Source organism: Betta splendens, chromosome 10, assembly GCF_900634795.4.
Source record: "Betta splendens chromosome 10, fBetSpl5.4, whole genome shotgun sequence".
Classification (NCBI taxonomy): Eukaryota; Metazoa; Chordata; class Actinopteri; order Anabantiformes; family Osphronemidae; genus Betta; species Betta splendens.
In genome coordinates, this window is record NC_040890.2 from 14,376,564 (window position 1) to 14,390,198 (window position 13,635).

Genomic DNA, 13,635 nt, shown 5'->3' on the forward strand with positions numbered 1-13,635 from the left:
CATCATATATTTTTATGACGGAGACTCCACAAATATGAACATCTGGACACAACAAGCCGCACACGTAACAAGCAGCGCATGCAACACGGAGCATTCAGATTCAGTTCACGTCAGACTCTTAAAAAGGAGCCGTTTATAACACACGGGGGATTTTCACCGGGTTTTAGGTGAAGAGATTCAGTTCAGCACAGCCAGATTTGTAAACACATGTCTTGGAAGAGGTTTCCAAACAAACTTTGAGCTGTTACCTGGTGCCAGCACCTGTCAACAGAGGCTCGGTCAATGGCCTATTTTACGCCGAAACGCACGGCCGTCGCGTCCTGCCTCCTAATATTCCCCTAAATGATCCCACACAGCGTTGCATCCGCGCTGGGGCTTAAGGACGGACACCGTGTAATTGTAATTACTCGCGACATCCAGAGTTCAAATCCGGCTCAACACCCCCGTCTGCCATCACACGTCAGTCAGCGCTCACACGAAGTGATGGAGGCGGAAATCAACTATAAACGCTCGTCTGTTTCCCGCAGGAGGCACGACTTGGGGAACTTGCACCGGAAAGGCGCAGCGCGTCCTCCTCGCGGCTCCGCAAAGCGGACGCACACTTGTGCGCACGTTTCGCCAGTGCCGCTTAATTTACTTCCTCCGATCCGCAATTAGTGGAATGGGAAACTGGTGTGGGCAGCGCGGCGCGGTCCGTTCGGGGGCTGCACGCTGTTCACGGCGAGGAGGAAATGTGGCGCAAATTCGAGATGCGCCTCCGCCCCCCCCCCCTCAAACCACTGCCAAAAACGTCCAGTTGCGCACCTTTTGTTCTCACGTCTCCGGCGGCCGAAGCGCGAGCGCGCACACACACAATCACAGGCTGTAGTTGTCCCGAGGCTCGCGAGGAAGACTTCATCCATCACCAGGATGTTGCCTTGTTAAAAACAGACCCGAGCTGCCAAACTGTACCCAGAACGACGCGAGCAACAACCAGAGGAGTCACCCAGAGGCACGTTATGAAAGCTGCCCCCCGCGTCCCCGTTCCTCCCCCCAGCGTGAGCTCCACCGGCGTCCGCCAAATCACGTCTCCTGCAGTGGGAAGGAACACTTAAAACACCAGTCTTACCTTTCTACCCCCTGGGGCGAAGATTCGGCTCAGACGGACGAGCCGGCGGAGCGGCCGAAACGAGCTACTCCCGTGAACGCGGCCGAGACGTGAGCTGGAGAAAGTGAGCGGAGCGGCAGCAGATGAAGACTTGAAGCGGCGGAGCGGCGACGCTCGGAACCGGCGGCGGAGTCGGAGCCTCTGACGCTGACATCAGAGGGGCTGCTTTCTTTAAGGTGGCTCCGCTCAGTCACACCAGCGCCGCGACGCACGCGCGCGCGTCCATCCGGAGCAATTTACTATCCCAGGAACGATGATTTAAGAAGAAACGCGTGGCATCGGACTGTTATGACGCTGCGGGAGGAACTGGCCGAAGATCTGCCAACGTCACGTTCAAGTCTTGGTTGAGCGCATTCCCTGCGGATCTTCATTATTCCTGACACAAACTTTAACGCAGACCAATTAAACACGTGAAATAAACGCTGCACACGTCAGAGTATTGGTCTCAAGCCTTCCTGTTGCAGTGTGATCTCTGCTTAAAGAGGACCGAGAGGAAACACTGCTGCTGAGGAGGGGTTTTAACAATGTGTGACAGGTGTATTAAACTAAAGAAAAAAGTTCAGTTAAAGCTAGGAACATTTATTTTAGAGTTGCATGTGGCAAAAGGTAATTTGAGAATGTTGAAGAACCCGCCCAGACAGGTCTCAGCCGTGTTGCTTACTGCACCAAGCAACTGCTGCCATCCCATTAAAACACTACAGATGGGTTTTATTTGCTTTTAGATGAGCCTATTTTACACGGTATGAAATCAAACGTCCTCATGCTTCAAAAATGTTAAGAAAGCAGCTGCTTCAAGATCAGCGTGTTCACGTTAAACAATGAAGGACTGACAATTAAAACAATGAAGTGAATGCTCGTTTTAGACTTTCGCATCTTCCTAAACTATTTTCTTTAGTTGCCAGCTTCTTGGTTTCATGTGTATTTGCTGAACTCAACCCTCTCACTGCTTATGGCGAATGACCGGGACAATAATAGAATACAAACTATAAACACAGATAGATCTATGTACATAAAAACATTTTCAGTTTACATCCAAGTCATTGGCTTTAAAAAACACAAAAATTAAATATGTACAGGTCAGTAAGGTGGTTGAGATGCGGATGGGTGATTCATGCCTCCGCTGTGCGGACAGCCTGTCGCCTCCCCGTCAGCTGCTGATGTAGGTCTGAACAAAGCCGGCCGCTGTGGCTAGTGGGCTGGGACGATCTGTTTAAGGCCGTCATAGCCCTGACTGTACAGGTACTCCAGGTACCAGCTCCACGGCTTGGCGAGCTAACACACACACACACACACACACACACACACACACACACACACACACACACACACACACACACACACACACACACACACACACACACACACACACACACACACACACACACACACACACACACACACACACACACAACACACAGACACACACACGTCACATCAGAGGCATCAAAGTATTTCTGTGATTTCAAATGTCTCCTAATTTCTGATGCACATCAAACTACATATTAGGTTTAAGATGAATGCAGAAATGAAAAGGTGACCCCTCGTACCTTTATGGAATTGAGGTCCATGTCCCTTCTTGCTGGCCAACACTGATAAAGAGAGAACATTAATATTCATTGCCAGGCCACCATGTTAAGATCACTGCTGGTTGCCGCCATGAACCAAAGAAGGATGTGTATTATTAAACATGATGAAAACGATGTCTCATACAGCAACCATTAATAATACAATGTCCTTCTCTATTAATGCATCCTCTGTGAAAGACACATTAATGAGACATTTGTCTCTTCGTTGCGCTTCCGAGTCTATTAACCAAACAGTGCAGACTGCTTGCATGACGATAAATCAAGTTCCCTTTAAAATAAACATCATTTCTAGAGAAAGTTTTAAACAATATAAGGACATTTACTGGTCGGCATCACAGCACAAGTCCCAAAAAAGCTCACCCTCTGGTGAAAGTCGACAGCATAACTCAGGAACGCGGGGTGGTGAATGAGGTCGAAGCTCCTCCAGTGCTGGGCAACGTTGCTCCTGAGAAGCAGCTCCTCTCCCAGCTGGACACCCATGCCCGGATGAAACATCTTGGAGTTCCACAGACAGTTGACCATGACGACCATGTAGTGGTTAAACTCCCGGATGGTCTGGCGGCTGATGTAGAAGGCCTGGTGGAAGGAAAGGAGATGGAATCCCAGGAAGCAACACAATGGGAGTATGGAAAAGCTCAACTCAATCACTCTCCTGCTCCTTTTTTTTGGCTGATTCATTTGTGAATCACATGTGATTTATAAGCTGCAACAGAAAGTGCCGTAACGAGCGTAACGGCGTCACATATTTGTTCATTCAGATCTCACAGAGGCAGAAGAAGTAAAAAAAACTCTCGCGTTATAATTTGAGAGAGAATCGAAGTACATTTTTCTTTCTCAAGTCAGTGGTTAACTACTAGATCAAACACAATTCAAAATGCATCCTTGCAGTGTTACTACAACAGTTCACAGCGTGGTCTTACCTCAGTTACTTTTTCCTGAGTCTTAGCTGACATCAAGTTCACCTTGTACCTAAACCAAAGGGAAACCATAAAAGACCAGTCACCTCCCATCATCAATTACTACAAAGCAGTTCATTCTCTGCGCTCTGCCAGAAAATACATCATGCAATTATGTTCCAATTTTCTTTTGCCATTGCACTTTAACACTTAGCTTCAGTAATATTATTTCAGAACCCTGGGGTGTAGTCAATTAAGCGACATCGAAAAGGATTCCCATTATTAAAGTCTGCACTTATAAATTGTGCTTGGATTCGTGCAAAAAGGAGAAAAGACCTCAAGTAACGTTCATTAACATCGGTCAAACATAAATAATGTAACAAACGGAAAAGGCTCCTCACCTGTGCATAATGTAGGCCAGTCGGTCCACGCTCACGGGGTCGGTGGCCATCAGGGCCGGGTAGAAAACACCAGGTGGGGGGACCACTACGAGGGGGAGCCCGTACTTCAGGAAGGTGTCACACACCTGGGAGAGGATATGTTTATAGCACAGTTAAGAGTCCGTAGATACTGGAACATATGGTCTTTGATTTATCTCCTCTATAATCCATTCTGTTCATTTCTTTATCACACACAAAGCCTCCAATTCTGTTTGGTGACGCCTCATTAGTCTCCTCTTGTATTTTTCCAAGTCTGTAAGTGTGCAAGTAGACAACCTCAAGTCTTTAAGCCCCAATATGAGAACAGCTGAATAGGAAAGGTTGCATAAAGTACATTTGAGATGTGAACGTCTATGTGGGCACTACATTAGCATCTGAAGTCGTTTCTGAGAGTTGGACAACATCTTAGTTTTGTTTCTCCCATGGTAAATTCGTCCAACATTAGTTTTTATTAGAGCAAAAAAGGCTCCTCAGCTGAAAACATTACAAGCAGGGAAACTAACATTTTCAAACACTTTAAACAAAGCACAGGTAAAGTTTGTCCCTACTAATAGATTCAACCTTTAGTATCAGCTTATTTACCGTCTCGTAGAAGTCCAGGATGAAGCTGAGGAGGACTGAGTGACAGCCCTCCAGCTGAAGGCCGACTGAGGCCAGTCGGCCCACAAAGTGAATCAGCTTCATCACAGAGTCCTTGAACCCGGACAAGGTCATGTTTCTACGGCAGAGGGCAGACAGAAACACCAGAGTCAGAAACACCATCGAACAAGAATGAGGCAGAGTTGTAACGGCAGTCATCTGATGGTCCCTTGGAGCACTACTTTGTGAATGAGGGCTGTAAAAGAAGTGGCAGCTCATTACATTAGGAGGGGCAAACGTTGAATGGAGGCTGATGTGTGAAAGTGTACACAAACGCAATCAATGACTTGTACATCTAATCTACGAAAGGCACTGTAGCTAAATACCAGGGGCTAGTTGGGAAATGGCAGTGAATAAAAATGGATCTCTCCACTTATTGGATGATTTATTATAGGATTACACATGCAAGGACTCGATGCTGATAAAGCCCAGGTATTGACACGAGAGCAACACCTGCTTCATTTTGGAGCTGGCAAATCATTTCAACTGATATTAGGACAAGTCTTGGAGCCAAACAAAATTTAATGGAAGGATTTGATAAATGAAAGGGCTCAAAATGAGAAAAGAAATATGTCGATACACAGTTGAATGCATTGGCACATTTGCCATTTCAATAGCTAATAATACAAACGTGTTCAAAAAGATAAGACCTGTTGCTCTGTAGGAAAGGCCTAAAGAGTCACAGAACTCACATGGAGGTGTGGCTGTTGAGGCTGATGTCCAAGTCATCCTCCAGAGCATAAACTGAGTGCCAGGTCAGCCACTTCAACAGCATACTGTTTAAACACTCCATCAGGCCACACTGTGCACAAACACACACACACAACAAAGATGAAAGGCACTTTACATACAGTAGTCGGTCCAGCTCGTTGTTACCAAGAGAGAAACCCCTACCTTGAAAAACAGGGATGATGTGAAGAAGAGCTGCATGAGGGGCTCAAACAGAAGCTGCCCGATTTCTAAAAAAAGAGAATAAGTTCTACATCTCTCAGTGCATTCCACTTACAACACTCTATGGACCATAAGACAGGTCTGGTTAATGTAAATAACACAGCTGAGACTCTTGAGGAAATCAAGGTTGGGGGAAGAGAGTAATTATGTGATTATATGAAGTCGACAGAGGTACAAAGCAAGAAAACTGACGTGACCACGTGAGCGAGAAGAACTCACTGGTGCTGGGAACAACAGGGATGTTACTCAGCAGGTCGAGTATCTGTGGGCGGAAGAGGGAGCCGTCCCAAAAATTAAGAAACTTGTAGAGGAACGCCTCTGAACTGAAAAAACCCTCCTGTGGGGGAAAAAAAACGACAAATGAATTAGCACGGGTGCACAGAATATTAAGTGACGGGTGCGAGATAAAAGGTGACGCTCACCTGGAGGAAGTGCTGCGTGGACAGCAACTTGTTCAAAAACAGGAGAGCTTCTTCTGAAGTCTGGGAGGCGCCATCGCCGCAGAACAAAAATTCTTAGAAAGAACAGCAAAAAGCCGGTTCAGAATATTAAAACGTCACGGTCACGACTTTTCTTTGAAGAAGCACTGATAAAACTATAATAGTTATATGCTAATGTAGTTGGGCTCAAGTCGTAGTCAACTTTGAGTCGGGCAGTGGGTGCAATTTCGTAACAGAAGATATTAGAGTCGTTTTGTTGCATCTCACCGCTCACCTTCATGGAGAGCAAAACCAAGCCAGAAGTTCAGACGTAGGAGGGCAGACTCATCCTGCACACAGTCCAGGTACTGCAGTGCCAGACTGGAGCCCAGCAGTGAACCCATCTGAGCCGGCAGCTGGTGGAGGGGAGGGAAAAAAAGCAGGAGAACTGATGAAAGACTGGCACAGAGAAGCTAAAAATAATCACACCAACAACAAAACACATGTTGCTACAAAAGCTCCAAAGTCAGGGTTCCATCCAAACCACTCAAACCTTCAACCTGCTGAGGACTTAACTGGTGCCCGTGTCTTTTGTGCTTTCCCTGAGGGTGCCACCAATGCACCACGGAGTTAAAACTGGAGCCTGCAGTAATCCCCATAATGCCACTGCAGGGATGGTTCTTCCATCCCAGTGGATAGAGTCTACAGTCCCACATCGTGTGCGACCAGCTCCCAATATTGAGATTTTGTCAGTATAAAAAACAAATTAAACAAAGGAGCCAGAATGAAGAGACACAGCTCAGTTTTTTACAACACGTGTGCAGGTGATGTAGGAAATAATCAATGGGCCTTTGTCAACGCGAGAACACTTACATGACCCTGACGGACTACACTCAGCTGCCTTTCGAGCAAAAATCGAGCCTTCTTGGTTGTAAAGGCGACGGATGCCATGATGAGCCATGGTCCTTATTGCTCACGCCGGCTTTGTAGGCAGTGAAAGGGGTGGATTTATGTAGCGCGACATATTAAAGCGTGAAAGGCTTTTAAAATGACTTATATTAGTTTATCCGGTCACTGCATGTGTAGGGCAAATGGACATTTATGGAGAGACCTCTTTAAATGACCGTTTGTTTGGAACTTTGTCCTGTGTGTACCACAGACGGATCTCAGGTCTTTTGATTTCATTACCCAGGCACCAGATAAATAAGCTACTGATGGTATCTGTAAAAAGAGCAATGGCCTCTTTAAAGCAAATGACAAGCGCAGTGGCTATGAAGCTGGTTTATGCACTAATGTAATTAACAAATTACAGCCCCAGGGAACTTCAGCTGTGGTTTCCTCCCAACCAAGTTCTTCTTGATGTTTAACAGTGACTTAGCGCCACCATGTGGCCACAAGGACGCATCACAAATTTATTGTACAGTAATGAGTAAAGAAGCGGTTGCGCTTTGCTACGTTGGACAAATCTCGCCAGGCCTAGAAAGACGGCTTAATTTATTTAACATTAATAGGTAATAACAGAAAGAACGCCAAATTCCTTTTCAGCACTGTAACCAGACTAAGAGTATTAACCGCAATGATTTCTAGACTGTTTCCTCCCCACAGTTCCTGCAGAGCTAATTACAGTAATGCATTCTTCCACACCGGCCTCTCAGACCCCCTCCTTACTAGACCTCACTAAGATATTTTACCTTTAATCAGCAGATCTATAGTAGATAAGAAGAACTCCTCAACTCAGGGGTTTTAAACAGCTATTGGCCGATATCCAATGTGCGCTTTACCACCAAACTTAAGAAAGCAGTTGCAGAAATAAACTGTATGAGGATCTCCAGTCAGAATTAATAGCAACTCTTTAACTTGTTGCTGATACTTTGTCTTGTTAGCCTTATACAGATGTTGACATTCTTGTCTTTTGACTGACCTCTATGCGGTGTATGTTTTCCAGCAGCTCAGCAAAGGAGTGGACCTGCACCAGGGGAACCACCATCCTGCTGTTACTACTAATGGAAGAAGATGCAGTCTGGTCCATTTGAATTGTTACAGAACGCAATGCTGGTAATTCCAGGTGGCGATGTTTCTGTGAAGTATAGCAATAAATGAATGATTAAAGGCAGGCTTAGGATGTCATACTTACATTTAAATACATTTTAGTAGGCTGCATTTTAATTAGTATAAAATGTCCAATACAAAAAAAGATAATAAATATAATAAACCAGCACATCTAAAATAGACTTCTGTACCCTTTTCCGAGATGCAGTCTTATCTTTATTTGTAAATAATAAACTGGTGCTGGAAGGAACTTGGCAACCATTTCTCTTCTGAACAGCACTCAATGCAGATTTCCAGGGGTTATTGTGGTTCTTGAACCCACTCTGAAAGAAGAAAAAAACATTTTAATTAGATATTCTGCTAATCCAGTATAATAACAGGTGAAAGTCCATTAAACGCTCAGTTTATGTACAAACCCTTAATCGAGATGGAATAGAGAGCGTCACCAATTCAGGACAAAAGACTTTGTAAAGTGACAGAAGGTGCAAGAGGTACGGCTGCCTTCCCTGGAGAGACAAAAACAATCACACCAACTTCGTACCTGGCATTTTCCACTGACATTTCCCAATAATCAAATGAACAAATTACAGTGACATGCAAAAGGTCATTGTTTACAGGAATAATATGCAGAATGTAGAAAAAACTCCTGCAATTCATCAAATGGATTTTTATACTGAGCAAGGAAATCCTGTAGCAGCTTTGATAAATGGGGCCACAAGACATGTAATGAGCAGGATTTTTACCAGTTTCAACTGTAGCTCCAGCAGCTTTCTCACTCTGAAGACCCGGACTACAAGGAGCAGAACATAAAGCAGTCATTGAATGAAAGTGCTTATGTCATATGTTTTATATATTCTGCCATATTCCACATGGAAAACGGTGGACTTACCACTTTCCTTTCTGGTCAAAAGGTACAACACATGGCAGATGAATGGACTCTGTAAGATAATGATCACATCTCATATTACATTATGATGGCAATAATTCACACTAAGAGACAATTGTTTGTCTCTTTTTATTAAAAAAACACATTCGGCTATGTAGCTATGTAAACGTCTGTAAATAATTTAACACATTATTACTACAGTGAAGGAACAAATCATTACACATACCAGATTTTCATCTGTGACAAAACTAAAAATGAAGCCATAAACAGCTCGAAGGTGGTCCTTTCCATCAATCATGTCAAATACGGTCAACACCCACTTTATGAATAGAATCTGTAAATTACACAAACAAAGTAAAACAGCATAAATATATATTTATAAGGGAACAATATTGGTAATGACACATTCAGAATCAAAACTAACCTTCAACACTGTATAATGTTTACTAAGGATTAATAATTTTTTTTAATCTAAAGAAAAAATTAAAACTCACCTGAGTGCTGGTGGGTATTTTACCGACAGTCAGCCAAACCCACGCCCTGACAACAGCCTCCTGTGGCACCACAGAGGCAGGAATCAGGCACTTCAGGATCCGGACACACGGAGTGGTCCCTACACAAAAAAATATGCTGGTATGAAAAGGATTGTCCAGTTTATTAGCATTCACTTTCTATATGTGCCAGGTGGACCTGGACTGCTGCGAAACTAGCTCACCCATACGGAGGCTCATCGCAAACTCCAACATAATAGAGATGGCCTCTGGGTGAAGTCCTCTGCTGTAGGCCACCTTCTCCACGAGCACCAGGTTGTTCTCAAAGTCATCGTTTCCTACCACAGGAGTTCCTGCTTCAACTATAGAAGGGAGACAAAAGCTCACATCAGAAAACGAACAATAGCAGTAATAACAACAAGTCATGGAGCCCCGAATCCTCTAAGAAACAAGAGTTCATGTGAACTTAACCAGGCCAACGTTGAGGATTTACAACACAAGAGTCACCTCATTGTAGAGCAGGGAACGATCAGCTGTTTATAAAGACACGGACAGAGAACATCTGCCACAAACACCTCTCTGCATCTATTGTAAATAACGTTAAGTTAACAGTTTTGTTAGTTCTGTTTGTAGTCGATACCTTAGCATCATTAGCTCCTGGTTCAATAAGAGGTTCAAGCCAATGTTTATGTTAGCTCTGTTTGGGTTAGCGGTCGATAACTTAGCATCATTAGCTCCCAGTCCAATAACCCGTTTAAAGTAAAGTCAATACGGAGTTTAAATAAATAGAACGATTGTCTTTGTCCGGTGCTCGCTATCCCGTGTGTCTTCAGGGAGTTAACGTTAACTAATGCTACTTAACGGTAGGTGTTGTGTCTGGGCCGACTCCTACCGTCAGAGAAGTACTTCAGGGCCGCAACAAACGGGTCCTCCGCCTCGTTCTTCCTGCGCTCCTTCTCTGCGACTCTCAGACTTCTGTTGCCGACCCGACTGGACGCAGACTGGTCGCTCAGGGCCGATGAGTCCGAACCCGATGTAACCGACAGGTGTAGCATTTCTGCCATCGCTACATCGCTATCACCTTAATACGCCCCGCTGTACCCTGCCTTCAGCCATTCAAACCAAACTCAAATCCTCCGCGCGACCGTTTGCTCCCTGCGCTTGCGCACTACGCTACATCCGCTCTATGGCTTCTCGGGAGTTGTAGTCCTCCTCCCCTCCCATTAGTAGTCCGGAACTCGAACATTCTCGTAGGGGAGGCTTTGGTAGTAATTCAAGGGTTTCAGTTGTTTTAAAAAGAGAAATTAGAGTAGGCTGTCGGCCATCATCTAATACCTTCGTAGTATGTGCTTAAGTGCATAAAAATAATGGTTCAGTATGAGGACTACAGAAAACTACATCAAAACCTTGCAAGAACATGACAAAAATACCAGTAACTGCACCAACTACAGGTAAGTTTAACTTAAAAGGCCCCTTTATGCAAATAATAAACACTGCATTTCAAATTGAGGATGATCAAATAGCATTTCACTGAATTAAACGCAAGGTTGCACGTACAACATGTAGCCAGCCTGACCTTCAACTCTTTATTTGAAGTTTCATCATTTACAGAAAAATTGTGAATCTCAAAACTGCCAGGTTTTCAATTGAGACTTAATTACCTTAGTTACCTAACGGGTGAATGAAATCTTCAAAAGACAGAGACTGAGTTTAAAACTTCAGTAACAAAATGTAAAATGAAAACAAGGTTTTGATTTGGTTAAGTCTGCTGTCAAAGCTGACAGCAGAAACGTGAGCGGTCCTTCTGGTAAACAGATAAACAAGTTAACAACTGAACAAGACAATACTTAGCACGTTTTACTTCAGGAGAAATGATTTCATGCATATTTCTGCAAATGTCCAAGATTAAAACTGAAAACCTGCAATAAATACTGCATTAAAACAACTTGGATATGCAGTACAAACTGATGAACAATTAGTAGAAAATTCTTCTAACAGTGCTGATTTCTGTTTACGTTGATATTATACAGCCCCGTGAAACATGCTTTCACGCTTGATTCAAAACATAAACACAAACATTTAACGCAGTGTAGGACTAAATTAAATAGAAAATTGATTGGCTATTGTGAGCTCTTCAAAGTTTCCACGGCTTCGCGGAGGTGAACGGTCAGGAGTTCTCACTTTCCTATTACGACTGCAGAGTGGGTGAGTTGTCCGTCAGCCAGCCGGATGGGACAGGGGATGTGTGTGATGGCCACTATTACTGAGAGTGATTGCTTCCTTCCAAATATCACCTCCTACAATCCACAGGAACGCGCCAGTTCTTAAGACTGCTTGACCTTGTTCTTCTCCTGGTCGTTGAGGTGCTGCTCCTCTCTACTGTCCTCCCTCTCCGGCCGGTCGTCGCTCTGGCGGGCGATGAGCAGCCGGCAGGTGAGCAGGATGCCGAAGACTAGAGCGTGCGCGTAGCGCTTCAGGGGGTCCCCTACTAGCTGGTGGAAGAACAGGACGGCCAGCATGACCAGTAGCAACAGGAAGTTGGCCACGTCCTTGGGTCTGCCGGGGACCAGCGTCAGCACCACGCCGCAGCCCACCTCCAGGGAGCCGATGATCTTGCGGAGCAGGACCGAGCTGATCCCAATCTTTTTCAGGCCCGGCAATGCTTTGGCATAGCTCTTGTACGCTCTTTTCTGTGAGGATGAAAGAAAAAGTAGAGATTCTATTACATCATCATCAACTTTTAACTACACTCATCCAAACTCACACAAAGACCCCGTGATTGTGGCGTTAAAGGACAAATAGTCCTCATTCTAATTATCCATGGTTTAAGAATACACGTATAAAGAATCGTCCTGATAATATAAACTGCCTTATGAATAAAGCCAATTCCAGCTATCGGCTCCCACGTGCACACGTGAGCATCAGCTGCGGGTCCATCGCGCAGAATTTGCTGGAATGGCCGCCATTAGTCTCCTGCTACTACGTTACTCTTCGCATTACACGTGAGGCACAGGCGGCACGAGCGGCCGGCGATCATTTACACACCTGCTCACGTACGTTTGCGTATCGCAAGCCGCACGTTACAAGAAAGCGGCGTCTGCTCGACCATTCATTATTCAGCGCGTTTCGGCGGTTCCGTGGGCCGATAGTAGAAACGCTACGGATGATTACGTTTATCGATGCTGACCAGAGGACGTTGAATGCCGATGACGGGGTGATTTTGAGGTTTATTCTAATGTGCTGAAGGTTATTAGAGGAACCACGTGAACGGTTCTCCACTGGGACGCAGCAATAAAAGAAAAACCATCGCACAGCTTCATTTGGGTTTAACGGTTCGATAGGCAGCATCCGTTCTCCGTCTTTGTCTCATTGAGGTCAGCGTCTCCCCACATGCCGCGACCCTGAGCAGCCCACACGGAACAATGGCCTTTACCCCCACAGACGCGCGTGCACCCACTCACCATTTCGCTGTACGCGTCTTTGCTCAGCCGCGGAGTGAGCTTGATGGTGCCCATGAAGACGAAGAACAAGCCCAGCGCGAACGACAGCGCCACGATGGTGACCGTCCTTGGTGAGGCCATGTCTCAGCCAGCCGCTTCCCACCGAGGTGAAGGAGAGTCGGACGGCTCGCCGGTGAAGATGCGCCAGGGGGATGGGCTTCTGGAGCAGGCGCACAAACATGGCGGCGCTCCGGTCCCCCGTGCGCCGCATCCGCCGCTCAGACGCGGCTCCGCGCTTCCGTTTCTGACAGATTCACCTACTGCCAAACTCAACCTGTCCGTGTTAGCAGACTGTTATAATGCATCTACTGCAATAAAGGCCCGTAAACGTATAGGGCCCCTGCCCTGGACTCTAAGGGGCCCCAGAAGCTGAAAGCTCACATTTGAGACACATATAAAATAAAAATATAAAAAGCAAAACATCCCATAATTTACAGTCTTTGAATAAGTATTTACTCCTATATATAGATATATAAATCTGTCATTACCAAAGAAAAGCAGAAAAAGCACGTTATAGAATTAAGTTCAAAATCAGCCTTGTCACTGTAAAAATTGTTTTCCAGATAGTTGGGTTATGATGATGCTCAGTAATTGAGACTTGGACTATAAATAAATGACATCTGTAAACAAT

The 13,635-nt window shown here is 45.1% G+C and overlaps 3 protein-coding genes across 3 annotated transcripts in view; all 3 read right to left on the reverse strand.

Moving 5' to 3' along the window:
- drp2 (dystrophin related protein 2) overlaps window positions 1–1,576 on the reverse strand; it is a 96,163-nt gene extending 94,587 nt beyond the window's left edge. Inside the window, exon 1 of the mRNA XM_055512248.1 lies at window positions 1,109–1,576. The gene's annotated coding sequence lies outside the window, so the exon portion shown is untranslated. The remainder of the gene's footprint in view (window positions 1–1,108) is intronic.
- A 555-nt stretch (window positions 1,577–2,131) lies between these two features.
- cenpi (centromere protein I) lies at window positions 2,132–10,674 on the reverse strand. Its single transcript, XM_029164343.3, has 20 exons — window positions 10,397–10,674; window positions 9,729–9,866; window positions 9,508–9,626; window positions 9,240–9,347; window positions 9,017–9,065; window positions 8,871–8,917; window positions 8,544–8,633; window positions 8,319–8,450; window positions 8,000–8,155; window positions 6,374–6,494; window positions 6,082–6,173; window positions 5,879–5,996; window positions 5,603–5,667; window positions 5,401–5,510; window positions 4,652–4,787; window positions 4,031–4,155; window positions 3,654–3,702; window positions 3,094–3,309; window positions 2,695–2,736; window positions 2,132–2,419 (listed from the first exon to the last, which is right to left on the reverse strand). Exons 1-20 carry the CDS (start codon window positions 10,566–10,568, stop codon window positions 2,336–2,338), a joined length of 2,169 nt encoding a protein of 722 aa, XP_029020176.1. The 5' UTR covers window positions 10,569–10,674; the 3' UTR covers window positions 2,132–2,335.
- Window positions 10,675–11,076: 402 nt separating this feature from the next.
- Window positions 11,077–13,516, reverse strand: tmem35 (transmembrane protein 35). The gene is made up of 2 exons (XM_029164741.3): window positions 12,966–13,516; window positions 11,077–12,194 (listed from the first exon to the last, which is right to left on the reverse strand). Exons 1-2 carry the CDS (start codon window positions 13,083–13,085, stop codon window positions 11,829–11,831), a joined length of 486 nt encoding a protein of 161 aa, XP_029020574.1. The 5' UTR covers window positions 13,086–13,516; the 3' UTR covers window positions 11,077–11,828.
- Between the last annotated feature and the right edge of the window lie 119 nt (window positions 13,517–13,635).

What these genes read in the sequence shown, in the direction of transcription:
- tmem35 (XM_029164741.3), bottom strand. Translation starts at nt 13,085, where the DNA reads ATGGCCTCACCAAGGACGGTCACCATCGTGGCGCTGTCGTTCGCGCTG. An exon ending in AAGACGCGTACAGCGAAATG is followed by an intron (nt 12,195 to 12,965) that starts GTGAGTGGGTGC and finishes TCATCCTCACAG; the next exon opens with AAAAGAGCGTACAAGAGCTA.
- cenpi (XM_029164343.3), bottom strand. Translation starts at nt 10,568, where the DNA reads ATGGCAGAAATGCTACACCTGTCGGTTACATCGGGTTCGGACTCATCG. An exon ending in TTGTCACAGATGAAAATCTG is followed by an intron (nt 9,066 to 9,239) that starts GTATGTGTAATG and finishes ATTATCTTACAG; the next exon opens with AGTCCATTCATCTGCCATGT. An exon ending in CTGTCGACTTTCACCAGAGG is followed by an intron (nt 2,737 to 3,093) that starts GTGAGCTTTTTT and finishes TCTCTTTATCAG; the next exon opens with TGTTGGCCAGCAAGAAGGGA.